Raw genomic sequence first — 15,681 nt, forward strand, 5'->3', positions numbered from 1 at the left:
TCTACAGAACCAAGCACTATTCTGTCTATACTACCGTTAAGCTAGGCTGAATCTTTCCCTGATTGACATATCGATAGCGGGCGTACATCTTCATGCAATGCATAGCACGCCCAATTCGGATACCTAAAGTGTCACGTCATATCTCATTATTGCTGTATCCAGGTCTCGTGGTTTGTTGGCAAACATTTCTCTTGAGTGAGAGCGTTTCATGGTCTAACTTCCGTCTAACTCGAATGACATCAGTATCAGTGGTCCTTGAAATGCCGGCTCTTGGTGATCCAAGCTTGTCTTCCTGGTTAATGCTGTCATACAGTATGAAAGCACCGTCGCAGTAGGGTAGGTCGGTATCAAGTTTAGCTGAGGCGATGGAATCAGCACATAGTAAGCGAAAACACAGTGTTCCACCCACTTCCTTTCTCGGCCGAGTCTCTAATACGTCCTGATTTCTGATTCGACGAGTCTGTAGCTTGTTGTGTGAGCATGGAGCAGCCACCCACCCTAGACACACAAGGCGTCGTCCCATTCCATTATTCTGGATAAAATTCCCATGTTCTGGCAGACGACACGCATATCTGCAGAATACTTAGCCAAACAAATGCCAGTATACTTACATGATGCATGCTGCTATACAGGAGAGACTGCCCGAAAAGCAGTACATCGAGAGATTGAATGATACGATTCGCTTTTGGTACAAGCAATGGAACCCAACTATCTCAATCAGGCATGGAATCTAGCTTGTGTCACTGTCAATAAGAGGTTCTCTCTGATTGGCTGCTTGAGTAACGCGTCAAACGCGCTTTGTTTTTCGCGTCTGACTGCCAGCCACCTTCCTTGTTTTTCTCAAGATGCTAGTTCTGGGTAGGAGCTATCTTTGGTTCTGTCCAAGGTTTTACTTTTCACCGAGACGGAAGGTCCAGATCTCTAGGTAAGGAGGCACTACCCAGCTGAAGGTGAGGAGAAACTAGGTACTGTACACACCTTTTTAATTAGATCTGAACGGGAAGTCACGATGGAGCATCTAGTGAGTGGGTTTATTTCCATGGATGTTTTGAGTTGTTTACTTACATGCACGTATCGTGCTAGTGGACATCAGAAAAGTTGTCCTCTCAAACTTGGGCTAATAAAAATAATCAGCCTAGCTGCAGGCAAAATTGCCAATAATCCGATGGATTTATTTTGCTCTTCATCTCTTGCTGGTCGAGTTTTCTGTGACCTGCACCTTCCGAAGCGTCATGCTGACCCAGTTTCTCCAATGATTGCCCCTCACCTTGCAACCCACCAAACCAAACCAAACCCACCTTCATCCACTAACTTATACCAGACTTGACTTCTATTCATACAAACAAACAAACCAACCCCCATTCCAGGATCAATCGAATGCATGCAAGTGCGGGCAGGCGACCGGATATGCTGTGTTATGCTTCTCCCTTGTGCTGCACTTGCACCGCACTCGACTTGCGCTACGCTACCTACAATACGCTACGCTAGAGTACGCCGCCGCGCTGTCTTTCTTTCTTGCCGCCGGCTTGCAGTTTCGATTTGGGGCTTCGGCAGGGGTCGAAACATGCTGGCGTTGAATCTTGTGCGAGCTGTCTTCTCGTTGGAGCATCACATCATGCTGCTATCTTTTAGCTCTCGCCATATGCACCCTCGTCCTTCACTCCCATCCAAGCATTTCATCCTCGAATTTCTCTTTGCAGACGCACATGCTGGCTGTAATAAGTGGTGCCCAACTCCAGCCTCAGCCAACGGGGAGCTTGGGAATCCTGGGTTATTTGTGTCTCAGCAGCAGAGGCTCGGCTTTCAGATCATAACAAACAAACATGACTTTGAGCGCGTTTTCACAAAAAACGCCGATTCAGAGCTCGTCATCAATATACTATTCTCTGCCCTCGAAAGAATTCAATTCCGATTCAATTCTCTTAAACAATAAAATTCCTCTGATTGTTCCATGTGTGACAAGCACTCGGCCATTATTCACGTTTGCCTATCTGCAACCACTTCATACCCAAGAGGCCGGCTATACGCCGCATCTCTATGCGAGGTCCCGAATAAGTCTCAGTCAATACAGTATCAGTATCAGTACAAACGGCCGGCCGCTTGGGGCTGACCGCTTCGCTTCTGTCCCAGATCAAAGGGAATATACTAGCCACTGCTGGCTATTCATTACTATTAAGATCTTGCGACAATTAACTGGGAAGATCCCTCCAACCAACAATACTGGCATTGATTCAAACAAAACACAACAATACCATACCTACAACACGACACAACACAGCGAGGTACGCAGGGTCTCAGTCGGTTGTTCTCTTGTGCCATTCCATCACATGGTCTCGATCACCTTTAGGATCATCAATCCCCTCATAGAGACCTATCAGAATCGCTTCTCTAGCCAGGGCCCTTGCTCGTTATCGCACAACGTGCCCTCGTCGCCCACTGACCGCTGCTTGACCTATTCCCTGTCACGGACGCTGCCGGGGTTGTTTTGGACAAGTGCTTCGCACTAGCACGTCGCTTGTTGGGGCTTACTACGCTGGCTACGGTATTCACCTTTGTCAAGGGATTTACCCAGTGGACCTTGAGAAGCTCGTGAGGAGCCGTAGAGGTAAAGACACGATCACCGAGTACAACACAGCGTATCGGATAACATTGCATAACATCGTGGACCGCTCAGGTGTGAGTTTTGCAGTCTTATTCCCTCCTTCGACCCTGCTGGACACGAGTTGGAGAAGCACAGCAACCTTGAAGCTGGTCGGCATCCAGCCAACAAGCATTTGTACAGCCCGCCTGCCAGGTACTGTACCTACCTCGACTGCAGCGTTCGCGCCACCCGCTGTTCGCTGTTGGCCCACATCCACAGCCTTGACCAGTTGTCTCATCGCATCTCTCTGCCCTGGCCGGGACTAGACACCACAAGGAAGAGACGTACTGTACCTGGCGAGCCGCCCGTCCATTCCCAGCTGCCCTGCTCTCCACTCACCTCTCCCGTTGAGCAGCTTGACTTGCCCGTTCATACATAGCGCACACTCCCGCCCACCACACCCACGTTTACTTTGATCGCCTTTCCCTCCTCCTCCCACTCACCTTTCTCCCATTCCAGTCGCTCGTTTGCGCTTCATCCACCCTTCGTCTCTCGTACTTCTTGTGCCTTGCGCCGTCTTTCGGTCGCGCAAGCCCAGCCTGTTTGTTGCTTTTTCGATTTGAGGATCATCAATTACGAAGGCGCGTCGGAACGAGACCGCTGCCCGCTGTTATTGACTTGCGATCGGAATCCACAAATCCCGCGGTGGTGACAACAACAATACAGCCGCTACCTCACAAATGACGACAACAATAACGACGACGACTCTTGTATAACTCTTTCTCTGGACAATTACCTGCACTCAGCAATCTGAGTCCCATACGCGCTCGAAAAAATACGTCGAATTTCCTGATCATTTCGTTCAATCTCCGCGACAGTTGCCACGCGCACAAAACAAACAATCAAATCGCACACCGTCGCGCTTACGTCCTTGAACCGAATTTGAATTGCGCGACATCAGAATTTATCGATCGAAGTCGCCGAGAATTTTTTACCGAGGGCTTTAACTCAGGATCACTCGACATCTCGACCGGATCTAAGACAACGTTGTCGCATTCCGAAACATCTGTATCGACTCGCTCTGCGCTCGAATCGCGCCGCTTGCCCTTGTGCTATCTTTGAGCATCATTACCGGGACTTCAAACTCCGCGCGATTTTGGAGCGCCTGCTATCCAACATGTCGCACTTCCAGTCTTTGGCGGCCCCTTGGTCGCGAAGCGCACGCCGCGAAGATATTCCCAGAACGCCAGAGCCTACTTTGAATAGCGAAACACATCCACCATCACCGCCCAGGCCCCGATTTCGAATCAAGAGGAGGAATGCTTCCAACCTCAATGCGCCTACTGAGCAGTTTCTTGCGTCAGTCGCTGCTGCCGACATTCCCATTCCCAGCATCGAGGAGCCTCGCGTTCTTGACGAAGAGATGGCAGAAACATTGTACCCCATGTCACAATTCAGTAACCTGTCTGATCTGCCCTTGACGCCGCACGATGGTCTCGATCGCAAATTCTCGCCTCCTAAGACACCTGCTCCTGATGCACTACCAACTTTGTCACCAAAGCAATATCCAAACTGGTCTCTCGACTCTACCCTCAGCAGCCTCGACTCCAGTCCCGATTATGAGTCTAGCCGACCCTCAACCGCTCACTCGACCCACACGAGCGCTTCCTTGTTGAGCTACTTTTCTATCAGCTCAGACGATTTGAGTCAATGTGATAGCCCAGAAAACGAGAAAGCCGATTTCAAGGATGACCTGTCAAATGTCGACGACAAGAGCAAGACCTTGAAACCAGCTAAGAAGGAGGTTTCAAGAGAAACGATACGCAAGGCGCCTTGGACAAAGCCTATGAATCAGCACCTATGGTCTACATATATGATGTATTTGCAAGACCCGAAAGTTACACCTTTTCGCATTGGCAAGAGCGGAATCCCTCCTCATGGAGTCTGCTTGCGCGTTGCTCGCGAAACAAAGAGGAGCTGGAAAGGATCCAAGGCTCATGGCAATTATGACATTGGTAGTGGTAGCATCACCCCTACCCAAGGAGCTGCTGGCCCATATGTTCAGTGGCCCCATACCTGCGCAGCCACCCGAGCCCAACTTCGAGAACTTTGCAAGATGAATGCCAGGTCTAAGACACGAGGCTCACAATACAAAGCACCCAGCCCTTCTCTATTTAACAAATCTACGGTTCGCTATCGAAACCGTCGCACAGTACTGGCACGCTCACCATCAGTCTTCTCCGGTCAAGATATGGCTATTTCACTGGCAGTTAGTACATCGGATTCTATGCAATTGCAGGGTCCTCTAGCTCAATTGACCAACTCGGAGCCTGAACCTCGAACCGATGAACTTTCATTGCCACCACAAAACAACGGGACCCTGGAGCCCCCAGAGTTGCCTCGTCCACAATTGGCATCTCCTTTTGGCGCTCGAAGCTATGGGCCTAGTTCGTCAAGCTCGCTACCCTCGACCTTTGTTGTGGATTCAAAGTTGCAGAGACAAACTCACACTGGCGGCCCGCGCCGTGGTCTAATGTCACCAGTCCGACTTACACGAAGTCGATCAACCCACAAGCGCCGACCCAACCATTTGGAGACCAGGAAGATTAAGCGACCCAGTCTCGGCTCCGACCTGTGGGTTGATCCGGCCTCGCTTGTCGACCTGTCAGCCACTGAGGACCAATTCATAACGCCTCGCACTGAGCCTGAGCTCGACACTGACGTCGTTGTCCCACGTAAGAACCTTCAACAGCTCTTTGAAGCTTCGCAACCCCCGCCTGTACAGCAGCAGACGCTAGCACCCCCATTTGGAGAGATGCCCCCTCGACTAGGCTCGCCCTTTGCTCTTGGAGGATCTAGCTTTTCTTTCCCGAATCGCCTGTCGCACGGGGCCGCACCTGATTCGGATGCTATTCGCCGACCCTTTGCTACCGTCCAACAATCAAGCGAGAACAACACTGGACTTACCCGCGCATCGTTAGCAAGCCGACTGGCCTACATTGACGAACGACTTAAGGATTTCCGTCGTCGAGACCAGCCACGCCGACGATCCGAATCGCCGCTCTAACCCCACATCACTTTTCATTTTTTCTTTGTACATTTGCTGAGACTTCATGTCACTTGACGAGATTTACGAGTCCACGGACACACGCACACACATATTGGTCGAATCTTATGATGGGACCACGACCCATTGTTTTCAGGATGCATCTAGACGGCAACAGTCTATCTTTTGATAGCCTTCATCTCCATGGTCCCTTCAACTTCCACACTTTGCTTGACTTTTGTTTCTTTTAAGCGGCAACGCCCTCATTAGCTCGATCGTGTTTGCTCATACGCGTTTCGGCTCGACACTCACTCGACAACAAACTTGTCCAATTTTCTTTCGATACCTTTCCTTAACAGGGAATGCTTTTTCAACAACTCATGATGATATGATGGAACGAACAGCACGTAGGCCAAACAGAGCCTCATGTTTGCCGTGTTATTTTTTACTTTTGGATTTGAGTAAAAGACGTCCCTGTCCCGGGGGACGTCATGATGAGAGACATGATGTACTCAAGCTCTTGTGAGCTGGACCACGATGGTGTATCAGCTTGGACGAATGACATGATGGAACTTAATATCCATAGAACGAGCAATGATATGAATGATATGAAAAATCAATTGTTATAAATGATATGTCTTTCAAATGTGAAATCAACATGCACACGAAGCAATTCAATTAAGCGAGTAAGAGATTTGTTAAAAAGAGTCCATGGTCTTTGATAGATATGTATCCTGACAGGTTTACTCCTTGTAGTGTACATTAAATACTAATTTACAGAGAATATTATCATGTATCAGACTCGCTTGTTCATCAGCTCCCACCGGGAGAACTGGGTAAATTGTAGATATAGTAGAAAGAAAATAGTAGGAAAACCGGTAGAACAACCAGTATCGTCGACTGACGAAGGCCCATGTCACTGACATGAGGCATTGGTGTAAAAAAGGGGCCCTGAACTTCCCAATACCAAACATCATGGACGTGCTCAACAGAAAAGTGCCCATTTTGAGCTCTTCATAATGTTTCGTTTTAGTGGAGAGGAGCCCAAGCATTATTCCTGGAGACAGTCACGCTCGGTATGTTTGAGACCGATGGGGCTGATGACGGTGATCAAGTTGATCAAAGTTTCACCACCAACTAACCCCTTGTCGGATTGACATTTCAGTTACTGTTTGTGGCGAAGTTGATCTCCCTTCATGTCTTGAGCGTGCTAGAGATCGACCTCACATGCTTTATCGCCTTGGAGATTTCGTCATCATCATCATCCTCTCCGATATCCGAGTACGCTGGCCCGGAAAAGAGTGGCCGAGGGACAACGTCGCGATACCTCCGGGTGGGAGCAGAGAGACCTGTAGTCTCTGCACTTTGCTCCTTGGTTGATTGACGAACGCGGCGGTGTTTCGTTGAGCCGGATTCGTGAGGGCATCGGCGCTCGCCAACGCTTGAGCGATGTGAGTGGAAGGAACATTGGCGGAAACCAAAAGCTCGCTCATCGTTACGAAGACGGTTGGCTGGAATGCGCAGCTGTGGGTTCTTGAAGCGAATATCGAGTCCTGAAAGTCGCATCTTCTCCATGTGGATGTCGTAGTCTTCAGCAAATTCTGGAAGCTGTTCAAGCAGATCAGTGAATTGTGCGGGATCTGAAGTGGCAGATTCTTGTTGATGATCAAATGTCAGATGTGGCCCGCCAGTGAATGAGAAAGCAACCATGGCTACAGCCCAGCGTCGAAGTCGAATAGCAGCGAGATCCTCGCACTCAGTGTAAAGGAATCTGATAAGTCCTGAGGGAACATCCCAATCGCAACGGAGGTAGAGGTCCTGGATGGCGTCCATAGCAAGGTCCTGAAGGCGATAGAGACCAAGGCGAGATGCAAAGAGATGCAGGCGGATCAAACACCAGTGGATATCTTGAGAGGCTTCTGAACCGGCATCGTAGGCGTTTGAGATCATCTCCTCGAGATGAGGGCGGAATCGAAGACCAAGGTGAACCCAATCAACAAAGAGACTGAACATGGAGGATGATTCGCGAGGAAGCCATAGGGAAATCGATTTCGTGCTTGATGGGTCCCCGAAGCGCTCAGCAAAGAATGGCGAGGTAGCGCATATCAACCGCTTGTTGACCTTGAAGCGGTGCTGTTTAGGGCCAATAAGCAAAATAGCCATTGGCTCTGGTGAAGGTTGTGAATGCGCAGGCGAAGGCATTGGTGATGGCATTGGAGACGGCATTGGCGAAGAGATTGTTGACTTCTGCGAAGAAGCCGAAGTCAAACGGCTACGGCTGTCCATGAAACGGCCAAAGCTGGAGGGGCTGAAGAGAGGAGCCATGATCGTCGCAGACGTCTCTTGGAAGTCTTAAGCAAAGGGTTTATGAGTTTCAGTAAAGGACGAGACCCAAGAGGAAACAGAAAGAGAAAGAGGGTGTTGAGGGAGTAGAAACAAATATAGAACAGAACCAGACTATGCGCAGAAGGAAAGTGCTGGGCCGGCCAGTTGTGAGCAAAACAAACCAAGAGGAGAAGTTGAAACTGAAGAACCGTCACCTGGAGCGGCCCATGGGGAGTATATCAACCATCTGGGGAGAGTAAAAAGATACTCTCTGACAGTTCTCGCTTGAGCCCCTGGCAGAAAGGGTGAAGATGGCGAGAGTCAGCCAATGGTAGCGCCACCCAGGCACATCAGCAGCACCTGAGTTGGCTGTTAGCGGGTTTCAAGGCGATCATTTGGGGCATCTTCTAGCCTTGCAGACCGCTAGCGTCCTGTGCCCTTTGGTGGCAACACCCTCGGAGGCAAAGCTCATTGCTCGAAGGCCCTTGGCAGTTTCAAAAGGTCGGATCCAAAACGGGACCCTCCCCTGTTGCGGATAATCCATCCATTCAGAGTAAAAGCCCTTGCATCACCATCGACGCTTGTCACACTTGCGCACCGACCGCATCTGCATCTGCGCAGCGCTTCCAGCTGTCATAGGTCGAAGCTTTTGGGTGCTGGACCCGCGTAGGCGCCTGGCTAGCCAGTTGAATATCGACGTAGGGATAAGAAAGGAAATCCTCCTGAGATCGACTTTTGTTTGCGGTAACCTCGCGTGGCCATCTGCTAAGCTTATCTGGTTCCTGCGTCGGACAATCGGAAGTCCAGTGGAGGTCTTGGCCTTGCTGGACATGGTGGAAACTGGAAACCGAGGTTCCTTTGAGGAAGCGCGCCCAAGAAAGGGACAATAGCCGACATAGGAGAGGAGATGAGGCTCCATGATGCGTTCTCTACCTGTCCTGTCCTGTCGTAAGGTGACACAACGCGACAATGACCAGATTTAGAACAAAAGACTGAACGTTAAAAAAGAACAACATCATAGCGTTTCTGAAAGAAACACTTTCTTGCTTTTTTGACTGTTTCGGACAAGGCTTCTGTTCTCGTGGAGTACATGTGTATTGGCCAGGCGGAGAACAGAGAACAGAGGCCGTGCAGGGGAAACCTCCACTAAACATGCCCTTGTCGCTGCACTCTACTTGAGCCAGACCAGAACGGGAGGAACCTTCCGTCCACGTTTATTAGATGGTTAGCTGGGCGCTTGTGGAAGGCACGGTCTCGAAGCCTATCGTACCTGCCCTGCTGGGTAGCAGAATCATTGCCCTCAGGTTTAGAAATAACTGGCGTAAGAGCCCCAGAAACTCGGGATAAGATCGTCTAATTATTCCGTCCTTGATGTTCTTGGCGGTTAATTTCTCTTATACCCTGACGCTGCCTCTTTTGCCTCTTGTCTGAACTGAAACACCAATCGCATGTTGCAAGGGTCAACCTGTAGATGTCCTCGTGACTGCAGGTGACGATAGCCGACTGATACTTAGATGTCCATGGGCCCATATCTAAGTTGATCTATCTTACCGTATTGTGTGATCTCTGACTTTACTGTCTACCATGAAACAGCTATGGTCTTGGTTACAGTGTTCGAGCGACAGCAAACTTGTTTAACGAAACATCTTTATTTTTCCGTCTTACGGTGACGCTATCCTCATGTTTCGTTCGCGGTTACGCTTTGATGATATTGTGAAATCATTGAAATATCTTTTGATACTCATTAGGCCCTGGCTACCACCCCAACTGCCTATTTTTGGTGCCTAAATGCTTAATGTGATGATTGTATGCGAAGCTATTTGGTAGTCGACTTCAATCGAGGATGAGAGAGCGAGATATCAAACTCCAAAACCCAATTATTACGGCAGCACACCTCTGCTTCAGGCCGTTTCACTCTTCCCTTTTTCCCTGTTGCTTCCCCATCACTGTACTGTTTCAGGCGCCTTGCCTTCTGTTCGCTGATGCCCATCAAATGCCTTGATCAAAACGCCTTCCACGTTGCGTGTCCCAAAGTTAATGCCTTAACGCTTTCATGCCTCAGCGGCCAGGGTATCAAATCATGTAAATGCTAACGCCGTGCCCATGCTTTTTAGTTTGCGAGATTAGTTAATCGTAGCTGGAATATCACCATCATCATCGCTGTCCGATTCAGAGGAGTCGTCAATTGACATGGGATCCTGCTGAGTCCCTGTAACAGCTCCCTTAGCGCGATTTGGAGACCATTGTGTGTTGTGCTGACTGCTGACCGCAGGTGGCCTCTGTGTGTATCGAAGCTGGGAGGGGTTCAACTGCGCTGTGGGATCGTTGAGCTCCGCAGTCGCTTGTGATCCAGATAGACCGCCACCCATCTCTGACCTGGGGATCCTCTTCTGTGGACTCTCCTGGCTGCCGTTCATCACAATTCCAGTTGATGATGGTCCTGATTCAATATCATCTGTTCGGATTCTCTTATTTGGACGTAATGCATCTTCTAGACCAGAGGTCCCATTAGTTGGTGTCCCATTGCGGCTCGGGCTGTTGAAAAGTCTGGCCTCTTCAGCCTCGATCTCAGCCCGGTTACGTCTCTCCCGCAGACGAATACCGTACTTCTTGCGGGTCGTGCTTTGCTTAGTGTTGTACGAGTTCTTCAGACTTGCCAGGCGTTTTGTTTTTTCTGGTTCAGGAAGAAGGCTGGCCTCTCTCATAAGAGTTCCGTATTTCGTTTCAGCATTCTTCATAACTTGGTTGAATTCGGCGAGCTTTTCGCGTGTTAGGTGCGAGTACGGATTACTACTAGGAGTGCTAGTTGGCTGAGGAGTTGGCGTTGCCCAGTTTGGTAGAGGCTGAGTTGATGGCGGCTGCGCTTGAGCTCGAGGGGTACTCGTGGAAGCGATTTGTCTCTTACGCTCCTGGATGTGTTTAATCAAAGCGTACATCTGCTTGGCAGTGTCCCGAGAATGGTCTCCGCAGACATTCGATTTCTCGTGGTACAGCAATCCACCACTACTCCCAAACCTGCAACCGCAATAGAGGCATATGTCTCTTCCAGCTTCATCATGCGCCTCTACTTTGTAGCAAGCATTTTTCTTTTTATGCTGTTTCTCGTCAGAAAGGAATTAGGGAATCTAGTTAATGAACTTACATATTCGAGAGCTGCATCGGAAGCGCATGGCCAACCACAGCGGCACCACAAGAGTCCTGGGGGTCCCTTAGGATACTCTGTGCTCTGAGCCTGGCTGGGAACTGGTGATGCAGTCGACTGAGGCTGCTGTGAAGGAATAGGGTTAGGCTGGTATTGCCGATACCGGATACGAATTGCAGGAGTGGGAGGATTTATGGAAGGCATTGGGACAGGCATTGTAGATTGTGTGGGCACCGAATGCATGGAAGGGATTACCTGTTCATCATGATCACGGACGATATCTTGGATATCGTAGCCTAGACGCTCAGCTCGCGCCAATGCATTGACCAGCTGTCGTGCCTGAATCGTCTCAAGGCGCCTCGCAAGAGCCCTGTCGAGAAACTGAGAACTGGCACGAGAAAGAATCGAGTCCATCAGCTCGTCAATGTCGTCGGAGTCAAGATGAGCTATGAGCTCGTGCTTGGCATTCTTGGCGATATTAGCACCAAAGTTCTGAACGGCTTTAGTGATGGTATCGGGAGATGCCTGGTGCATAGTTGCATTCAACTAGCGGACATGATTAGTAACGATAAGATATGCCAACAAGAAGCCAACTCACCAGGAAGGCAATATGGTATTGCGAGCCCAGAAGGGTTTTCTCCCACTTGTCTCGAACAACTTGTCGAACAGCAGTGGCAGGCGCCCTTTCGACCAAAGTAGACATGGCCTGGTAAATGTTCAAGGCCTCAACATTCTCTGGCTGTGGCTGCGCTCCTGGTGACACATGCAGCGGACCAGGCGCCTGTGCCTGCTGGGAGGTTTGCTTTGGTGTAGCATTTCCATTCTGCGTTGGTGGCGGTTGATAAGGGCCTTTATTGAGGGATCCCATTGGTGATGAAATTTGCGCAGGGACTGGAGTACTTGATGGCGCTGGCGATGCACTAGTAGTTTGCATTTGAGACGCCGAAGAAGCTGACACGGATCTTTGTGGCGGTTGAGGAGTGTAGTTAGGCAGGGGCACAGGTGTTTGCGAAGGCACAGGTTCCCCCAAGCTTCTTATATGCCCATTCCGCGATGGTGCAGCCATGTTTCCTTTCACAAACTCCTCCGAGATAAGCCTCGCAAAGGCGTCGCGCTGCTGCTCTTCACTCTCAGTCGATGTCTCAGTACTCTGAAAAGATGCAAGAAGTTTGTCCAACGCCGATGTTGAAGCTGTAGAGTCAGTTGTCATCGATTGATGCCGATGGAAGAAGCAAGCAATTTGCTTGGCGTTGAACAGGCTATTAGAGATGAAAACTTAAACGGGACAAAAGTCAAAGCAGGAGCAAGTACGGATAAGTGAGTTCTCACGACTTCATGAATATAGTCGCGCCTTCCGTTGTAGATCGCTACGCGTTCCGCGCTAGTAGTAAGAGCTTAGGTAGAAAGAAATGGGTCTCCGTTCTTATGAATGCACCAAGGGCGAGATAGAAATTAGACGGGGCTAACACTCTCTGGAGGAGCTCTTTGCTTTATAAAAATTGTTAGCGCGTAAATAGCACTAGCGTGATTCAGTGTTGACTGCGACAAAGGTCACGTGGGGCAGATAGTGTCTTGTAACTAAGGCATACTCAGCTAATAAAGCTAATAAAGTTATTAAGTGCCCAGTATTACTGTGCCCCTTTTAAAAAGTTTAGGACAGGTATAAAATAGCACATTCATACAGCTATTAATATGCTCTAGGTTCGCGCCAGACGGGTCTGTTAATTGTTAAGCTGGTTGTTATAATTGTTAATTAAATGAGGCTTCTACAGTGGTTTGTACCATCGGGCGACCTATGAACCGTTCTGAATTAGGAAGGCGCAAACTACTAAATAATGGCAAAACCTTTGTCATCCTTATAAGCGTCCGCGCGCTATAGCCAATGTCTTATCTAGATGCAAGCATTTGCAGATGCAACCAAACACTCGTGGACTAACTCTTTCGTGGTCTATAATGCTTAGATCATCATAACTCTTTATTTAATTCATGGTCATCATACTTGGTATCTTAATCCATGCCCCGTAGTGATTGTTGACTCAAAACTCAAAAGACAACATCCATACTGACAAAGTGTCGTAAAGCCCCCAAACGCCTTGTCATCATAGTGGGCGTCGGCCGTGAGACCTGATTTCCACAACGCATCCTTCTAAACACACTGGTTCCCCTCTTTTTCTTTTGTGCCAATCTTTTAGTTAGGCTCGCCAATTGCTGCCAGCAATGTCCTACGGTAGTCGCCTGATGTCTCGCCATAGATGCGCTTGCCCAGACTCTTGCCATAGCGTTGCTGGTAGGCGCCCTTTACGTTGTTCAGGGTGTTACGATCCCAGTGGTAGCGGATTGTTCGTGACACAAGGAGATGATCCTTTGTTCCCATGCCGGCCATTGAGTCCTCAAGCAGCTTGGCAGCGTGCATGTACTTGTCTGTGGCGTTGCGCAGTTGGAAGAGAAGGGCGTCCTCCATATGACCAGAGAACTCCTATTGCAAGTCAGAAATGGTTACTTGGTACAATAGCGGGGGTATAACTTACGCTCTTGATGACCTTTTCGAGGTCCTTGTTGAACTTTTGCCTGTAGGTGTGTGCAATGGCACGAATTTGGTTGTCGTTTCTTGTACTCAAGATGCTGCACACGAGAATTTCATCTGTGCCCATTTTGCCTTCAGTTGCTTTATAGATTTGCATGACATCGTCATCAACCTGTCGAGGGTCGACTGGCGCAGCGTCCTCGGCTCTCGTAGCACCCAGGACAATCAAGAAGTGTCGCTCAGTCTTCATGCTCAAATCGCCCTTGACTATATCCTCAAGCTTGTCGTGAAAGGTGTGGTAGTACGCGCTCTTAATAGCCTTCATGTCCGCATTTGAACGTCCAAGCAAAACATCGTTGAGAACGACTTCCTTTGTTCCAGGTCCAGTCATGGCGTCATGTAGAGCATGGACATCAGATAGGAGCGGACCTCGGGCTAGCGAGACCAAAGCCTTCTCAAACCACGAGCTTGTCTCGCTCTGGATATCAGCAATTAGATTACGACGATGGTTGCGCTCGTATGTTTGTCGAAGAGTATCAATTTGCAGAGGGTCCTTGTTTGCGAGAATGGCAATCAATGCCTTCTCGTCCGTACCGAATCCTTTCATGGCCTTACGCAAACCATCGGCGTCGGCTGTAGCGTCCCATTGGATCATCTGAGGTGGTCCGTAACCCACTGAGGGGGGAGTAGGCTGGACTGGTGCGCCATACTGCTGAGGAGGAGGTGCGCCGTATTGTCCTGGAGGAGGTCCTGGCGGTGCAGGCGAATGGTGGCCATACTGCTGGTGTTGGGGAGGAGGAGCTCCATAGTGACCTTGCGGAGGTCCAGGAGGCGCGCCGTACTGCTGGGGAGGAGGTTGCTGGTAACCACCATAGGGCTGCTGAGGTGGAGGATGTCCTCCAGGAGGGTAGTGACCGTGAGGTTGTTGATATCCGCCCTGCTGAGGAGGATATTGTCCAGGAGGTGGTTGTTGGTAACCGCCAAATTGTTGCTGCGGAGGATATTGACCATAACCTTGCGGCGGTGGCGGTTCTACAGTTCTTGTCAGATCAGTTGTCGCAAAGAGCCTGCGAAGATACTTACGACCGTAGGGAGCACCGTAACCTTGGTAAGACATGTCTCTAGAGCTGCTGTTATCTATGTAGGTAATTTTGTAATAGGCGATGCAATGTTGAAGTTCTACTGCGAGTGATGTGAGAAGAAGAATTGGCTTTACACAAGCGGAGTACGTGGGAAGAAAGGAAGTTGATGGGATAGAAACCGGGAAGCGGCACGGCAGTCCAGGTCTCTTATTAATACCTGAACTCCGATAAAGGACACTGAGGACAGCAGCTGATTTTCCTGTGGCTTAGAAGAGACAGGTACGCGCCTGCACCTAAGGATCCGACAGCAACAGCTAACTTACAGCTACAGAACTCAGCCTTAATGGTGTCCGACGATCCAAGTGGGTTGAGGGGCGGAGCATCAGCAAAGGGAAACGTCATAATTCGCACCAAGCAAGTGCTGTATGTAAGTAAGTCTTTGCCCCTCTGTAGACACTCTAAATTTCATAGCCTTATGAGGGGCGGTTCTAATTAAGTTCTGGTCAATGCTGCTGAGACTCGTCATGCAGCTCAAGAATATGCGAGAGATATGGCAGCAGAATTTAAAAAAAAAAAAGCCTGACCCGCTTCTGCAACAAGGGAACCCAGGTTCTCGATAATGAATGCGGAGACGTTCCTTGCTCACTATCTCTTCCCAGTAGAATGGCGACCAGTCGAGACTCGGTGTTGACATTGCTCGGAGGGGAAAGGAAGCTTGCCAAGATAATTAGTCGTCATCACAGCCATCACACGCGCAGATGGAAACTGTCACTGATCACGAGTCGTCTTGTGTTTGTTCAGCTTGTCAACAGTGGTACTTGCTATAAATATCCGAGAACTTAATTTCACAAGGTTTTAATAGGTGTTAGAATTTTGTTACCGTCCTCATCTCTGTAGAATGTACTAAGTGTAAATGATGCACGAAAGAGTACGATCCGTAGGTATTGTGAGAAGAGCTCACTGCCAGGTGGGTAACAGAAG

At 49.4% G+C, this 15,681-nt stretch overlaps 4 protein-coding genes across 4 annotated transcripts; 1 reads left to right on the forward strand and 3 right to left on the reverse strand.

Annotated features, from left to right (window-relative positions):
• Positions 1–3,758: 3,758 nt before the first annotated feature.
• FIESC28_10951 (uncharacterized protein) lies at positions 3,759–5,648 on the forward strand (the record flags this gene model as incomplete). The annotated part of the gene is made up of 1 exon (XM_031165081.1): positions 3,759–5,648. One exon carries the CDS (start codon positions 3,759–3,761, stop codon positions 5,646–5,648), a length of 1,890 nt encoding a protein of 629 aa, XP_031010864.1.
• Positions 5,649–6,821: 1,173 nt separating this feature from the next.
• On the reverse strand, positions 6,822–7,952 carry FIESC28_10952 (uncharacterized protein; the record flags this gene model as incomplete). Its single annotated transcript, XM_031165082.1, has 1 exon — positions 6,822–7,952. The coding sequence occupies one exon, from the start codon at positions 7,950–7,952 to the stop codon at positions 6,822–6,824; it is 1,131 nt and encodes a 376-aa protein (XP_031010865.1).
• A 2,123-nt stretch (positions 7,953–10,075) lies between these two features.
• Positions 10,076–11,962, reverse strand: FIESC28_10953 (uncharacterized protein; the record flags this gene model as incomplete). The annotated part of the gene is made up of 3 exons (XM_031165083.1): positions 10,076–10,861; positions 11,095–11,640; positions 11,693–11,962. The coding sequence occupies 3 exons, from the start codon at positions 11,960–11,962 to the stop codon at positions 10,076–10,078; spliced, it is 1,602 nt and encodes a 533-aa protein (XP_031010866.1).
• Positions 11,963–13,282: 1,320 nt separating this feature from the next.
• FIESC28_10954 (uncharacterized protein) lies at positions 13,283–14,735 on the reverse strand (the record flags this gene model as incomplete). The annotated part of the gene is made up of 3 exons (XM_031165084.1): positions 13,283–13,570; positions 13,623–14,650; positions 14,702–14,735. The coding sequence occupies 3 exons, from the start codon at positions 14,733–14,735 to the stop codon at positions 13,283–13,285; spliced, it is 1,350 nt and encodes a 449-aa protein (XP_031010867.1).
• Positions 14,736–15,681: the final 946 nt, after the last annotated feature.

This window comes from Fusarium coffeatum, assembly GCF_003316985.1.
Source record: "Fusarium coffeatum strain FIESC_28 chromosome Unknown BRIP53273_contig_346, whole genome shotgun sequence".
Classification (NCBI taxonomy): domain Eukaryota; kingdom Fungi; phylum Ascomycota; class Sordariomycetes; order Hypocreales; family Nectriaceae; genus Fusarium; species Fusarium coffeatum.